The 17662-nt window shown below is 41.0% G+C and overlaps 1 protein-coding gene across 2 annotated transcripts in view; it reads right to left on the reverse strand.

Moving 5' to 3' along the window:
* The window catches only part of MTA3 (metastasis associated 1 family member 3), a 178404-nt gene that overhangs the window by 116048 nt on the left and 44694 nt on the right, over nucleotides 1-17662 (reverse strand). For both annotated transcript variants that reach the window (XM_034764471.1, XM_034764470.1), the window contains exons 5-6: nucleotides 6236-6299; nucleotides 5122-5239 (exon numbers count right to left, since the gene is read on the reverse strand). In XM_034764471.1, the coding sequence (XP_034620362.1) occupies nucleotides 5122-5239; nucleotides 6236-6299 (182 nt within the window). The remainder of the gene's footprint in view (nucleotides 1-5121; nucleotides 5240-6235; nucleotides 6300-17662) is intronic.

Here is a 17662-nt window from a genome sequence, read left to right on the forward strand (position 1 = left end):
CATTATGTTTATAGCAAAATAATTTGGTTCTTACAGAATATGCTTAGATATTTCACAATTCAAAGAACTTTTCCATTTAACATCCACTTTGTGACCAGCCTTCTGAAAGCTAATCTGAATTAGCATGCTTTCAGTGCTTTCGTTCAGATTTTTATGACAGTAACCATTCAAAACAAACTGATGGTGCATGTCACTAATATTTTTCTTTTCTTAATATAAGGTATGGGAGGATTTCTTAAAAGTTCTGTCTACTGGCAACTTCTGAAGAAGATATTTTTCCTCTACTTTTATTCTGAACTGCCCCCTGCATACTGGATCTGTATGAAGTTACTAACATTCTGAACTTATTGCATAGTATGATTAGATTATCTAAGGCCTACATTTTTCAAAAGTGACCACTTTTTTTTGATGCTTCAATTTTTGGGTGTCCAACTTGACACTTTAGAGAGACTTGATTTTTAAAGGGTGGGTGCTCAGGACTTTCTGAAAAATCAGGCTCTTTTAAAGTGTCATAAATTAGGCACTCAAAAATTAGACACGTTTGAAAATGTAGGCCTAAATCTCTATTTCAAGACTCACAAGTTTTCACAAGATCCTATCTTTACAAGACTTACTATTTTACTCCATAAACTCTATTTAACCCGCCTTTTTTTTAGATTCCATTCTGTGAATGAGAATCCTAGTTGTTAAAATAACCCTAGCTCATACATAGCATTTTTCATCAGTAGATTCCAAAGAGCCTTACAAAAGGAAGTCAGTAGCATTATCCCCATTATACAGATGAGGAAACTGAGGCACAGGGCGGTGAAATGACTTGTTCAATATCACCCAGTAGGCCAGTGGCACAACTAGGAATAAAACCCAGATTTCCTGAATCCCAATCCAGTCCTCTAGCTCCTACTCCATAGGGATCAATTTTGCTATAATTCAGAAAATGGTGCCAGGTCACATGCAGAGGCAGTCTGACAACTGAGATGTGTTCTTATGCCACTTGGAGGTTGGCACAAAGAATCAGGCTGATATATTTGGCCCCCTTGTCCTCCAGGAATATTGATGGACTAATTCTTGTCTACATGACAGCCTGAAGATCTCATCATCCACTACTCTTCTGGGATTAACAAACTCTGCAAGAGCAAGGCTTGTAACACACAGTGAAATCCTGGCTCCAAGGAACTCAATGGGAATTGCAGTGGAGCCAGAGTTTGACCCATAGAGCTTATAAGCACCACAGAAGCTTTTTTAATGTTAAGGAATTTAATTTTAGAAAAACCTTCAGCTCTAAAGAAAGCTTCTGTAGGAAGAAAAGTTACTACATAGGCTTTAATCTACTAAATAGATATTATCTACTATACTATTTTAGGATCCAATCCAACTCCTACTAATCTCAATGGCAAAACTCCAACAGACTTCAACTGGAACATACCTATTGTCCAGCAGACAATATCCTGGCTCCTAATGTCAGCAAAAATTCTAGAGAAAATGCATATTACAAAAGATTTAAAATGAGTATACTGTAAACAATCCATCTCTGATCTAGTGATCTTTTGAAATTAGCAATAATAAGTTCTTAGTGAGGACTAGCCACCTAGAAATTTTGATTTTTGAAACCCCACGTATCAAATTAATGTGAACAAAGGCTCTTGAAGATTTAGTTTGTTATTTTACTGTTCAAAATTATATTTGTCCACCTAATACAGCTGTATAGTTGGTGAACAGAGTTTGCTCAAAATTGGGGGGGAGGGGAAATTCCCTTGAGATGAGACTAAGAATAAATATTTTTAACCCAAAAGAGGAACTGTTTAGAAAGTTATGTATACATGAAAATATATTTATAACCAAAGTCACAAAGAAACCTTAATGGTCACTACTAGGTGACCATTATAGCACATTTTCCCCCCTTGCTTCAATACTTCCTTGTACATACATTCTATGTACTCCCCTAACCATAAAGTCTCTAAGCTTTTTTTAAAATTAATGGGTGCAAATACATATTTTAAATTCTGACAATGGCATGTCAACACTCTTCTTTTTTTTTTTTTAATTTCAATTCGCAACAATAGATATAAGTAGGGCCCTACCAAATTCACGGTCCATTTTGGTCAATTTCACAGTCATAGGATTTTTAAAATAGTAAATTTAATGATTTTGGCAATTTAAATCTGAAATTTCAAAGTGTTGTAATTGTAGGGTCCTGACCCACAAGGAGATTGTGGGGGAGTCACAAGGTCATTGTAGGGGGAGGTTGCAGTACGGCTACCTGTACTTCTGCGCTGCTGGTTGTGGTGGCGCTGCCTTCAGAGTTGGGTAGCTGGAGAGCAGCGACTGCTGGCTGGGAGCCCAGCTCTGAAGACAGAGCCGCCGCCAGCAGCAACGCAGAAGTAAGGATGGCCTGGTATGGTATTGTCACCCTTAATTCTGCGCTGCTGCCTGCAGAGCTGGGCTCTCAGTCAGCAGCTGCCACTCTTCAGATGTCGAGCTCTGAAGGCAGCAGCACAGAAGTAAGGGTGGCAGGGTATGGTATTGCCACCCTTACTTCTGCATGGCTGCTGATGGCAGCGCTGCCTTCAGAGTTGGGTGCCCAGCCAACAGCCACTGTTTTCCAACCACCCAGCTCTGAAGGCAGCACAGAAGTAAAGGTGGCAATACTGCGACCCCCGTGCAACTCCCTTTTGGGTCGGGACTCCCAATTTGAGAAACGCTGGTTTCCCCTGTGAAATCTGTAAAAAGCACACAAGACCAGATTTCATGGGGGGAGACCAGATTTCACAGTCCGTGATGTGTTTTTCATGGCCGTGAATTTGGTAGGGCCCCAGATATCAGTGCCATACAAAAACCTATGTTAAAAGAACTCTTTTACAGTTGTAAAGTCAAACCATGAAGTTGTCAACTGGACAAGTGCGGTATTGACTGACCATTGTGCAAGTAATACCTTATTAGACAGAAAAGGAATTTGTTAATAAGTATGGGCTCTAGATTGCATTTTATATTCTCCTTTGATCTGTAACCATATGTTTCCAGTCCTTATAGGCGCTTCTATTTGGATTTTTATCTTAAGCTTTGTCAAACAGACTTCTGTTTGGTTTTACTACACAGACACTTGGTCTACACTACAGATTTATGTTGGTATAACTACATCACATAAATCCACACCCATGAGTGATGCACTTATACCAACCAAACTCCTGGTGTAGACAGTTCTATGTCAACAGGAGGGCTTCTCCTATCGACACAGCTACTGCCTCTTGATGAGGTGGACTACCTACACTGACGGGAGTAGCTCTCTTGTTGGCGTAGACAGCATCTTCAGTCACTAAGCACTGCAACTGCACCACTGCAGCGCTGTATGTGTAGACAAGCCCTAAGTGCTGTGGGCTAAGAAGAGTGTTGAGCTGAGGTGAAGCTAGTGAACTGAGCACACTGCTTCCAGAGGCAGCAAATCTGCTTGCACTGCAAGTGCCCAGCAGTCAAGAGGCTCAAGTATAAGAAAGTGGAGTGTCCAGACAGGTTGGAAAGGCCTATGCCCCAGGGCCAGAGCATAACTCCGGGGCTAACTATCTCCACTGATTTTGCCACAGGTAATCTCTGCTCTACCCCAAAGACTCATTTAGGGAGCCTAAGGGCTGGGCTGTGCAAACTACTAGCCTGCAGAGGGAAAGAACTGGGCTTGTGAAACCTGGAATGGGGCACTGATATTGCCAGCAGCCAGTAGTTTTGGGAAAGATTCCCCCCGTGAGCACAAATAAGGTTCTCTCATGCTGTAAGAAGTGGTAGTGATTCACCCTGTACCCAAAAATGTCACAGTCACTCTCTATTTACATCCTTAGTAAACATTCTCTTTCCTCATATGAATCTTTATATAATAAACAAATTATTTGGTTCCCTAGAATCAGGTACATTGTATCATATTCCAGTCATGTTTGTAGCAAGCCTATATTCTTCACAAGCAACACTGAATACGTTTTTCCGTGACTACCCTTACCTTGTCAAGTAGCTAATAAATAACATAATCAGAATAATAATGCAGTCATCTGCCACATTGCATCTATAAGAAATCAGTCTACCTCTCTTACTGAAAAAAAAATCATTCTTCCATTATACAGTTCATTAGACAAACTTTGAACCATACTAGTTTTTAAAACAAACAAAACAAGCAGCACACTTGACAGGAATAAAAGAGCACTTTAACATTCCATTAAGGGTGCAGTCCTGCATTTCATGTGCACTCGCAACTCCCATTGACTTTGTGCTACTGGTATGAATTTCATAAAAGTGCTTCCCTTATTAAGAAATAAACACCACCCAAGACTGTGAGGAAATAATACTTATATCTTAGCCATTCCTCAAGAAAACTGCTTCCTTTATTACCACTCTAATCAGAACATAAAACTCGGTAACAAAGACTGTTCAGAAAATTTCCAAAGCCAATATATGTGCACTAAAAATAGATGGCAAACAGTTCACACCCGTCACAGTACAAATCAGCTTTAAATATATACCATATGTAAAAGTCATATAAAAACAAAAAATAAAGTTTATGTGTAACAAAAGATTAAGAGAAATCTTAAAAATTCCAACTACATGAACAAGGTAGGAGGACCTATGATTTTCAAGATGTTCTAGGGAAGAAATTTTTATTTCAACCCTGCTACAAAACAGAAAGGAAATAGTAAAAACACCTTAATCTTGATGTAAGTTGATAATTAACAAGGGGAGGTCATGTGTTCAGCATGCAAAGCCTTTGTAGGAGAGCACACATTTTTCTTTTGTATTGTTGCTGCTTTATAGGGTCTATAATGTGTGTCCTTAAGACATATTTTCCTGTGAGGCCTACCTGAAACTAGCCAACTGAACCAAACAAACGGTCAATTAAAAAAAAAATCTTCTTAATTATATTTTGACGCACAAAACCTCACCAGGTCATAAAGTCCATTCATTGGTTACCCAATGAACCGTCTTTTGGTGCCCCATTATATCGAATATAGTTTTTCTGTTCCTCACAATAGGGAACCAAGATATTTCTGTTTTGGAAGGTGCCTATCTTACCTTTGCAAGTCAATAGAAATAATAATGTGATATGTTGATTTTTTTTACTTTAACATTCAAAGGCCAAAAAATATTCACCTTCAGCAAGCATGTCTGGTACATCTGCTTGATATCTAGGTCCCACTCTGATTTCTCCTTTGTCTGCTAAAAGTGTTTTCAGTGATGGATCATATACCAGCGAATAAAAAAAAGTATCCTAAAAAGGAAAAGATATTTGCAATAGTATTAATTCATTTAACTGTTTCATTTTACTTTAAACCTACAAACTTCTTTCATTTAAAAATTACAAATACAAAAAAGAAACTCTATTCTTTCAATATCATATTCATTTGTACTGACCTTCCGAGCTCCCTTTTAGGGCGCAAGACAGGCAAATAGAAAGCCTACAAAATATATTAATCTCCATTTTAGTGAATACAGATTTAAGTAAATTTAATATTGTCTCCCTGTTTAAATGGCTTGCGCAGAGTCTCTTATAATGAATAAAATTGTTTGGAAGACATTTCATAAGAGTGTATGTGCAATGTTAAAGGTACAATGATCAGCTACTTATCCTCCAAATTTGGTATGTCTGATGCAATCTAGTTTCTGAATTTTACTTTTTCCCCCCTTAATCTCAAAGATTTTCACAAATTACAACTAAGCCCAAAACACCATTAAATTTTGAATAAGACCTACACAAAAAAGCACCGGTGTGCCCTTTACTTCTGCTGACTGGAGTAACAGCTAAGCACTATTTTTAGAGCCATGCTTACAAACCATTAATGGTGCTGGTACACAACTATGAAAATGAACTCATACTGATTTCAAACCAAAAATGTGTTTGCCCAATATTAAAATAACTAAAACCATTAAAAAAGGCATTTTTATGTTCAACGTTTTATAAAATATTTTTAAAGCTACTTTTTAAAAAAGCACCTAACATATCTGAAGGAAGTGTATATTTAAATTTTTATGTCCAGGTGACAATAACTATTTAGTTGACTATAATAATAAAAAGAGAGAAGATACAATGTATTAAATGACTTTAATCTTTAATATTTATAAAGCCAAGAGGTATATTCACCAATCTCTAACAAGACATTCAATACTGAATTTTTTTAATTGTATGCATTTACTAAAAATCCTACTATAAATATCAAAAAATAAATATTGAAATCTATGGAGTCTAAGTAAATGTGATGTGTGTTACCTCTTTATCAAGATATGACAACACAGATTCGGTCTCATTCAGAAGTGCAACACTGCATTTTCCCCTATATAAACAAAAAAGAACTGGTAAATTTTTTTTAAAGCTAATAATTTTTTTTAGATATATATATATATATATATATATATATATAAAAAGGTACACAATTTTCAAGAAAATACATTAGACAGTTAAGGTTTCCGTTTTTAGTTTGAAAATATAATAAAAATGTATATTGCCACATTTTTAAACAAAAATGAGTATAAAAGGAAGAAACTGAACAGTTTATGCTGATCTAAGCACTCAAAAGTGTATATAAGCAATAGTCTACAAGATGTGGGATCAAAGCTTTAGTAGAATCATAGAAGAGCAATGATAGATTGTATTTTAGTTACTGAATCCCTGCTCAATTCCAGAATAACTGCAGAAAACACACCAACAGAAAATAAATTCAGGGTTTTTTAAATAACGTATTCAAGTGTTTGATATATGCTCTGGTAACTTCAATTTTCCTACACAGCAAAGGGAAGCTAACAGAATGTAAATACACATACTAGGGTCCTTAGCAAAATGCCAGTGATGTGCCGTTAACAACGGAATACTACTGGAACTTCCACCTGTTGCTGCTGCTGCTACTACTACATCTGTATCTCTAGGTACTACAAAAGAAAATGTTTACTGTGATGCTACATAAATCAGGCTAAACCAGGAAGCGCTTTCTAAAATTAGTTCTGAGTTACTCTCTTCATGCTTCCTCACCTTTTTGCAATACAATATTTCACACCAATTAATACCTACTAAGCTTTATGAAGTAAAATATGTTCTATGGGTCAGCTAATAGGTGCCTATAGGATAGTGCTCACCCAGAAGCACCCACCATACACAGGCACCAACTTTTTTCTGAGCCGGTGGGTGCTCAGGTCCCTGGCCCCGCCCCAACTTCACCCCTGCCCCAAAGTCCCCACCCTAACTCCACCCCTCCGTGCCCCTACTGGACCCCTCCCCAAATCCCCGCCCCAGCCCCACCTCCTCCCCCGGCACACTGCGTTCCCTCGCCTCCCCCTCTACCTCTCAGGCTTGCCATGCGAAACAGCTGTTTCATGGCACAAGCGCTGGGAGGGAGGGGGAGAAACAGGACGCAGCGGCGTGCTCAGGAAAGGAGTCGGAGGTGGAGTTAAAGCAGGGGGCGGGGCAGGGAGTTGCACCCACCAATTTTTCCCCATGGGTGCTCCAGCCACAGAGCACCCACGGAGTCGGCGCCTATGCCACCATAGTGAAGTTTTAGTTGGAGGAACATTATATGATTGTTAGATTTGTGCAGGGGTTACCAGGAAACTGCTTTTCCAACACACACTTACACACCTATTCCACCCTGAAAGACCAGTCTACATGAAACTTTATCTCCTAGTTTAAACAAAAATTACATCTAAAAATCTAAGCAAACAGAAAATTTTCTTCACATGCCATGATAAAAATATTAGTAAGGACCGAAATGATAGTACCTCCCTAATTCTTCCTAAGATTTAGGTTTTTTATTAGAACATGGTCCACAATGGATACGCCAGTATATGAGGCTTTTTAAAATATGCTCTAGCGGCATGAATAACGCACGGAAACGGAGGTGCCATGCCATATGCCCAGTAAGGAACCAAAACATTGCTTCCCCAAAAAAGGAACTCCTTGAGGGCTAAAAGGGAAGAGCTAATTGCATTAGCTTAAGGCTGTGGATGGAGCCTACAATAATATAATTAAATAAAAAAATGTAACAGAGCAGGGCACAGGGAAAGATTCACAACACAGAACCTGGCAGAGAGACTACTCCAGTGCAGCCTTGAGTAGGAAGCACAAAGTAAACCTTCTTCAGAGCCAAACACTTATTAGCTCACCTCACCACCTCCCACAAGATATACACCCTTTCTCTCACACCCCCAATATTCTTTAAATCTAATTTTTTTTATAGCACCAGAAGCAGCTCAAAAATATTTGGAGACTCTGTTCAGTTAAGCATCCTGAAGCCTGAATTCTTATGTGAACTCGCTGAACCTTTGAGACCAATGAACAAAACTACAAACAAACAAACAAACAAATAAATGGGATTTTTTTTTACTTTTCTGATTCCTTAACTCGCTTCTGAAATTTGTGGCCTATGCCTGTCCCCCCATTTCAGCCGTTCAAAGACTAGTTGATATAGAACATACTTTCTTTTCCCCTTTAATACAAGACCATTAGGATGGTGCATTCTGCCACAAGGCTGAGAAAAAAAACCTCACAACCCAGCTGCAAGTCTGTAGGAGAAAAGAATGGGGCAACTACTGAGACTGGATGATTTAATTAAATTCTCTATTATGCTGTTATGGTTACATTTACGCTAACATTTAGTAACTGCAATGATTTCAAAGGGCACCAAAATCTAATTACTGATTTTTCCAATTAAGTTTGCATTGTGGTCTATCAAACCATAGAGGGGTGTGTGGTTTCTCTCTCTGCCGCCACCACCAGTCATTCTATAACAAACACAAGCTGATGTAACTGTTACAAATTGCTTTCAAAACTTCAAGCACATACATGACCTCAGACTCCAAAATGAAGTTTCTAGTCTCCATAGGTCTTATCCTGCTCCCATTGATTTTAAAGTGTGCAGCACCAGTCTCTATTATCAAGTCTACTTAACCTATTGCTGCAAGATGCTGAGTGCCTCCTACTGACTTCAATGCATCAAGTTCCAAAGGGAACTGTACAGCATCTGTTGCTTGGTAATAGGGAAGACAGAGCAATTCAAATCCCAGATAATGGTATCAATTCATTTTAACTTCAAAATAAAACTTTAAAAAAAACAGAACTGGAATTAAATGAAGAAACGAAGATAAGGCAAGAGACTCATTTAACCTAATAGTATTTTCACATTTCTCTCCAATACTTCCAATATAACTTTAATTTGATCCAAATCTCAAATCTATTATGCATGTTAGTTTCCTCTGTTACAACTAATTTGTCAAGTACAGAAGTTTCAAATGACAAATAAAATCGAAATGGAAATAATTACTTATAATCAGAAACATTTTACATTTAAAGAACAAATTAGACAACTTGAATGCTCAAATTTATGAAGAACATTCCAAATACAGTGAGAAGCTGTGGGCAAAGTTTAATTGCTAACAAAAGCAGTATTGTCTGACCAGTATTCAGATGTGAGGCTGTCTCCCTTCTACCATAATCTAGCTGTAATCCTTGACTATACAACTTCATCAGTTTGACTGATTTCAGTGGGAGGATCTGATTAAAACAAATAGCATGAGATGGCCCCTCTGTTTTAAGAAAACTTAATTTCAAGAAAAATTTCAGCTTTGGAAGGCTTTGATCTTTGATCAACAGGATGTTGTCAGATTTGTTTTTAACACCAGAAGAATCAGGCAAATCTTGTTATATGAAAAAAAGAGAAGGAAGACTCTCTAGTCTCTCAAAAGATGTGCAAATGAAACCTTCAGGCCCGCTCTCAGTACTGGTGATGAAGTTAACTTTTATGTCGATTTACAATTTAATTTTCATGAAAACGAAGTTCTCTCTTAAGAACAGAAATGAGCATTAAGAACCAGTTAATATTCACACTGGTCATGGGTATAAAGTTCCTTAATTCACCTAAAAGCACATCCAACAAAAGCTACCATCAAGGCAAAATCATAACCTAAGTATACCCCCAAATGGCAGAAACTACGCATCTGTAAAGCCTTTGAGGACCAAAAGAAGAACAGAGAGAAACACAACCACTTTAAGGGTATATACATTTTGAGTGCTTCTGTAGATCAAATATTGTCACCTGTTTCCTATGAGCCATTGAAAATTCTGCCCAAATTGCTTTTAAAAATGAATTAAACATGGACATACCAGTTGGATCATTTAAATGGTCAAATGTTTTATTACACTGATAGGATCCAGAGACTTTTTGGAAGCAGTGTTTAGTACTATTGATGGTGGTACAACCACTATTCTGATAGTAAGTGGGAACTATTTTAACCAAGTAAGACAGGTTGATAACTAATCAAAATATAGTAAAATGTACAGTTTACAAATATTTGGTGAAAATGTTCTACCACCATGTTTCATCCTGATAAAACATTCTATTCAAAAATGTTTTACTGATTTAGTAGGAAATTAATCACTACATGAGTAGAAATTTAATTTGCCATTATCTTGGTAACCATCTCTTAACTTGTTTCTTACAACAATCAATAATGTACTTTTGTCAAACATTCCACAAAAACCAATACATCCATGAGACCATAGCTTTTTAAAATAAAAAATGCTTGATTTAAATGAAATCCACATTAACAACCCTTTTCTTTTAAAATCCCTTCTTGTTTCAGAGCCCTTTACTTTTAAAACCATATCTTCCTAGAAGGCTCCAGTCAAATCCTGTTTTATTACTCCTTACAAACTATTTTTTTTTAAGTTGATAAGTAAAACAGCCCATGGGATGTGAATCTTCTTTTAATGAGGATCTCATGAAACAGCAGGTACATAAACAAAAATTACAGTAAGAAATTACAAAAGAAACAAAACAATATCAATCAAATCATAAGAATTGAAAAGGCAGTCCTGGTGCTATACCCTTCCACATGAGCTTCCTAACACAATTTGGATATATTCTGGATAAGAACAATGTGAATTTAAAGATTTTCAGAGTTCATTGCCCCTTTTGGGCCAATAAAAACTGCATTCCCATCAAATCAATTAAACTTGTAATGTATCTGTCAGTTGGATACACATTATAAATCCTATGCATGAATGAGAACACAGATTTCAACAACCAGTAAAACGTCCTATCCAGATAAATCATAGATGGGAACTCAAATGCTGTTGTGTTCACCGAATTCAAGATCCTCCACATTGTTATGCAATGATTTAGCTAAATTCAATTGTAACAAGGTGGCAGAGTTTCCTATCCACCCACCTTGTCAGTACGTATTGGGACCGTGCATGGGAATGATGACTGATTGTTGCTAATTTACCAAGATAACCCCACTCTGGACATAAGGGAGATTGCGGTGGATCTCTAGGCTGAAGGAACCAGGTTCTAGGATTGAAAGGTAATGGGAAGAAACCTTAGGAACGGCCCTGTTTGATGATGAAACTTAGTTTGAGCTTTCTGTTTGATACTGTTATTTCAACTGCCAACAAAAGGATGAGAGGTGAGGAGTTGGGGCACTAATCCAGCATGTCTGCATTTTGTGCCCCGTCTACACTTAAAATTTATACTGCTATAGCTGTGTCAGTCAGGGGGGAAAAATGCTATTCCCTTCCCCACAGCAATATAAGTATGCCAACAAAAACCCCAGCGTAGGGGCATGGTATAAGGGGCGCCACCGGCTTCCCCCCCACCCTCAGTCCCTTCCTGCCGGAAATTCTGACAGTGGGGAAGAAGGGCGGGTCGTGGAATGGACATGAGCAACACATCTCGAAGAATACCGGTTATGGAACAGGTAACTGTCTTTTCTTCTTCGAGTGCTTGCTCATGTCCATTCCACATTAGGTGATTTCCAGCAGTTCCTGTGGAAGTGGATAGGAGTTCACGGCTACGCAGATTGCAATACAGCTCTGCCAAACCCAGCGTCGTCTCTGGCCTGCTGAGTGACGGCATAATGAGACGTGAACGTGTGGACCGAGGACCATGTCGCGGCTCGACAGATGTCCGGGATCGGGGTGTGTGCCAGGAAAGCCACCAAAGACGCCTGCGCTCCAGTCGAATGGGCCCTGATTGGCAGCGGTGGGACCTTTGCTAGCTCGTAACAGGTCTTTATGCAAGAGGTTATCCAGTTGGAAATCCTCTGCAAAGAAACCTGAAGGCCCTTCATCCTATCCACCATAGAGATGAAGAGCTGGGTCGATTTACGGAAAGCCTTGGTACGCTCCAAGTAAAAAGCCAAGGCCTTCCGGACGTCCAGCGTGTGCAGATGCCTCTCCTCAGCAGTCTTGTGCGGCTTGGGACAGAACACTGGCAGGAATACATCCTGGCTCATGTGGAAGGAAGATACCAGTTTCGGCAGGAAGCCTGGGTGGAGCCGCAGCAGGACCGTGTCCCTATAAAACACTGTGTAAGGCGGTTCTGAGGTCAAGGCCTTAATCTCTGAGACTCGTCTCACCGACGTCACCGCCACCAGGAAAGCGACCTCCCAGGACAAGTAGGAAAGGGAGCAGGAGCCCAGTGGCTTGAAAGGCGGGCCGGTGAGCCTGGAGAGGACCAGGTTAAGGTCCTACTATGGGACAGAGGCCCGTACCTGCGGGTAAAGCCCCTGGAGGCCCCTCAGGAACCCGACAGTCATATCATGAGAAAAGTATGTCTGACCTTGGATCGGCTGGTGGGACGTGGAGATGGCTGCAAGGTGCACTCTGATGGAAGAATGCGCCAGATCCTAGTTCACAAGCTGCAGTAAGCAGTCCAAGATGGACTGCACTGAAGAACGCGAGGGAGAAATGCCGCACTCTGACACCCAGTGGGAAAACCTCATCCACTTGGCCAGGTAAGTTAGTATTGTGGATGGCTTCCTACTTCCCAGGAGGACCTGCTGAACGTCCTCCGAGCAGGTACATTCCTATGGGTTCAACCATGGAGCATCCACGCCAAGAGCTGTAGAGACGCGAGGTTGGGGTGTAGGAGCTGACTGTGATCCTGTGACAGCAGGTCCAGACAGTAAGAAAGGGGCCAGGGAAGGGCCACTGCCATGTTCATGAGCGTGCCGAACCAGTGCTGGCGAGGTCATGCAGGGGCAATCACGATAACCTGTGCCTTGTCCCTCTTGATCTTTACTAAGACCCAGCTGACCAGAGGGATCGGAGGGAACGCGTACATTAGACCCTTGGCCCACGACAGGAGGAAGGCATCAGAGAGGAAGCCCTTGCTCAGGCCCTACTGGGAGAAAAACCCATGGCACTTTCTGTTTTGCCTGGTGGCAAACAGATCTACTTGGGGAGCTCCCCATCTCTGGAAGATCATGCAGGTCACCTCCAGGCGGAGCAACCACTCGTGGTGAGAGGAGAAGTTCCTGCTAAGGTGATCTTCTGGGGCATTCCTGATGCCGGGGAGGTGACTAGCTTCCAGATGGATGCCGTGGCCGATGCAGAAGTCCCAGAGACAGAGAGCCTTTTGGCAGAGAGCTGACGAGCATGCTCCTCCTTGCCTGTTGATGTAGAGGCCGTATTATCAGCCAGGACTCTCACCACTTTGCCCGACAGGTGCGGCAGAGGACCGCGAAGGACAGCCAGACCACTCTGAGCTCCTTGGCGTTTATGTGTACCGTTGTCTCCTCTGGGGTCCACATCCCCTGGATCCGGAGATGTCAGAGGTGCGCCCCCCAACCAAAGTCCGAAGTGTCCGACACTAGCTTGACAGATGAAGCGACGCTATCAAACGGGACTCCTTCCAGGATCTTCTCGGGATCAGTCCACCAGTGCAGCGAGATGAGAACCACCGGAGGAATGGTTACAATCTTTTCCAGGTGGTCCCTGGATTGGGAACAGGTTGACGCCAGCCATTGCTGCAGGGACCGCATACGAAGCCTGGCATGGTGGACCACATATGTGCAAGCTGCTACGTGGCCTAGCAGGCGCAGGCACACCCTGGCCATTGTCAGGAGAAATGCGGAGACTTCCGCGATGAAGTATATCAGGGCCTGAAACCTGTCTAATGGCACGGCCCCGATAAACTCTATCCTTTGAACTGGCACTAACATGGACTTTTTGTGGTTGACCAGTAGTCCCAAGAAGCAGCACGTAGCTTGTAGTATAGTGACATCGCGTTGCACCTGAGCCTCGGAGTTGTCTTTGACCAGCCAGTCGTCAAGGTACCGGTAAATCTGGATACCTCGACACCTGAGGTAGGCCATGACTACTGCCATGCACTTGGTAAACACCCTTGGTGCCAGGCCAAATGGAAGGTCCGCAATCTGGTAGTGGGACGAACCAACCGTAAAATGGAGCAAGTGTCTGTGTGCTGGGAAGGTTGCTACGTGAAAGTATGCGTCTTTCAAGTCGAAGGCAGCATACCAGTTTCCCGGATCCAGGGAGGGGATAATGGAGGCCAGAGAGGCCATGCGAAACTTTAGCTTCGTTAGGTATCTGTTGAGGTCTCGCAGGTCCAGGATGGGACGCAGACCACCCTTGCCCTTTGGGATCAGAAAATACCAGGAATAGAATGAGTGTGACCACACTTAGGCTATGTCTATACTAGAGATCCTATGTTGGCATACACCCACACCCACACACGTATGCTGACAGAAGCAGGAGTTCTTCTTCGAGTGCTTGCTCATGTCGATTCCACATTAGGTGTGTGTGCTTGCCACATGCACCAGTCCCGGAAGTTTTTCCTCAGCAGTATCCATATGGGAGTGGCTCTGTTTGTCAGAGGGTGGTGATGGACTGCAGGAGAGAGATCACTTGATCATTACCTGTTAGGTTCTCTCCCTCTGGGGCACCTGGCATTGGCCACTGTCGGTAGACAGGATACTGGGCTGGATGGACCTTTGGTCTGACCCAGTATGGCTGTTCTTATGTTCTTAACCATGCCTGGCAGAGGACTGGATGGGATTTGACATCACTTCTGAGGAGTTTGACTCACTTAAGCTCTTTGGCAATAATGCACTTTGAACTAGTCCTTATCCCTTTCAAACAGCCCTTCATTTATCAGCCAACTGCAAAAGTGATTCCCAATCTGTGAAGACAGTGGTGTCTGCAGAGCACCCATAGGTCACATGATGCTGGATCAATAATTACAGGGAAACCAATGGCAAACATGTTTATGCATCATTATTTCAAACCCAGTTTAAGGGGCTTGGGCTACCACTTATTGTTGGAGACACATGCCAGAGGCCATATTACAAATAATGGGGAGCTACAGATTGAAGGCATATTTGCATTTGGAGCACAAACCATTATTCAATTAAAATGTAAAAGCAAAGAGAAAAAAAATACATAGAATACCCAAAACAGTTGCCAACTGTTCCCAACTGCCACTGTGTTGCAAATATTATGATTTTTCTTAGCTAATATAACAGAATCATTAGTGAACGCTAAATTTTTAAATTTCAACTGACACTCAAAAGTGATGGTGCGATGATTTGCACTGTAATTGGTTTATATTTGGCTGGATAGTAATTAAAACAACAGTAGTTTATTCTGCTGCCTGAAATATTGTAGAATAAGTCTCTCACACTTGATGGTTGAATACTATTGGGATTTGTGTATCCACAGAAACTCAACAATCACTGTCTAGATGCATATCAAAGCCAGGGTGCAAAATTGTGTAAGTGTGAGCTATGTCTGGGACCAAAATAAGATGAGTAAACTGGGGACTATTAATTTATTTTTGATCAAAAGAATTTTAAAAATAGAATGCACAGTGATCAAATTATGTATGTCCAAATGAACTAGTAAGTGCAAGTATCTAAGTATATGTATACAAGAAGATATGGATTTTCCAGCTTCTCTCTCTCTCCAGCCTTCACTTTGAAAAAATCAAAGGCTCAGTCTTATGCAGAACTGATCTGGTTTCAGATTAGAAAATAGTCAAGAGGGGCATGATACCAAAAAATCTCCATGTTACAGAAGGATACAGTAAAGACCAAATTCTGTCTTTGAAATCAGTGGCCATTGTGTACTCAAAGGGAGTTGTGCAAGCTATCCCAGGGCAGAATTTGGCCCATGCCATTCATTTTATATGTTGTTAGCATTTACATGGCTCCCATCAGTGTAGCAAGGAGGGGCACCATACACAGTTTAGATGAAGGTAAAATATTCCCCGGGTGGAAGGACCTTAGTCCTGCAAGTTACCTTTAAAAGCTACAGATAAAAAAGACCTTGCATTACTCAATAATAGTTTGCTTTGCTTGCATATGCAAACCACTGCTTTCTTTGTCCCAACAATTCAGTTCAGCACCTCTAACTTCATCTGTCACTCTAAATAATAATTTAGATACACTAGCAGACAAAAGGGTCTAGTGAAGTGCTCACTAAATTAGAAGATCAGAAGTCTCATGTTCTAATTTCAAACCACCATATAGGCTTGTGCAACCATGTATTAACACCATTGTCTCCTGTACTGGTTATAGTATAGTTCCAGTTTGTAATGTAAACTGGATCTTAGCTGTTTGCTGCAAGTTTACCAGGTGAGGTTCAGGGAACAGGCAGGACTGAGGAACAGTGAACAGAGAGCTAAGGATAGACATACCCAGGTTTACAGAAGGAAACTCTTTTTGGTAGCTGGATACAGTGGTGCGATTGCCTAGAGTTTCTACAAGTTGAATTATTTGTATATAGCCCCGCAAGTGACCCATTCCAAACCCTGAAATTGCTACCATTCAGCAAGCAATACACACACACACACACACACACACACCCCTCAAATACATGAGGGGTGTGGTATAAAGGATTTATCAGTTTGATCTTCGGATGGCCAAGCCACTTATAAGTAATGCACATCATCCCATGTAAGTGCCAATAAAAACTTGATACCACATCAAACCTTCATGTTTTGTGTACGTGTCACATGTTGTCAAGGCTGCTTCCCCACTTTGAACTTTAGGGTACAAATGCGGGGGCCTGCATGAAAACTTCTAAGCTTAACTACCAGCTTAGATCTGGTCCGCTGCCACCACTCCCAAAAATAATTCCCTTCCCTGGGTAGCCTTGAGAGACAAGGAGAAATTAACCATCCCCCCTCCTTCCTCCCACCAACTCCTGGTGGATCAAGATCCAACCCCCTTGGATCTAAAAACAAGGAAAAATCAATCAGGTTCTTAAAAAGAAGGCTTTTAATTAAAGAAAAAGGTAAAAATCCTCTCTGTGAAATCAGGATGGAAAAATAACTTTACAGGGTAATCAAACTTAAAGTGCTCAGAGGACCCCCATCTAGCCTTAGGTTCAAAGTACAGCAAACAGAGATAAACACTCTAGCGAAAGGTACATTTACAAGTTGAGAAAACAAAGATAAACTAACACGCCTTGCCTGGCTGTTTACATACAAGTTTGAAATATGAGAGACTTGTTCAGAAAGATTTGGAGAACCTGGATTGATGTCTGGTCCCTCTCAGTCCCAAGAGCGAACAGCTTCCCAAACAAAGAGCACAAACAAAAGCCTTCCCCTCCCCCCAAGATTTGAAAGTATCTTGTCCCCTTATTGGTCCTTTGGGTCAGGTGTCAGCCAGGTTACCTGAGCTTCTTCACCCTTTACAGGTAAAAGGATTTTGGAGTCTCTGGCAAGGAGGGATTTTATAGTACTGTACACAGGAGAGCTGTTACCCTTCCCTTTATAGTTATGACACATGTGTTGAAGAAAAAATATTTTAAATTTCAGAGATTTTTTTAAAGACTATTTTTCATATCCCTCTGCCTGTAAATTGAGTCAGGTATCTCCGTTACAATACATAAGATTCTCACCCTCGC

The sequence above is a fragment of the Trachemys scripta genome, chromosome 3 (assembly GCF_013100865.1).
Source record: "Trachemys scripta elegans isolate TJP31775 chromosome 3, CAS_Tse_1.0, whole genome shotgun sequence".
NCBI lineage: Eukaryota > Metazoa > Chordata > Testudines > Emydidae > Trachemys > Trachemys scripta.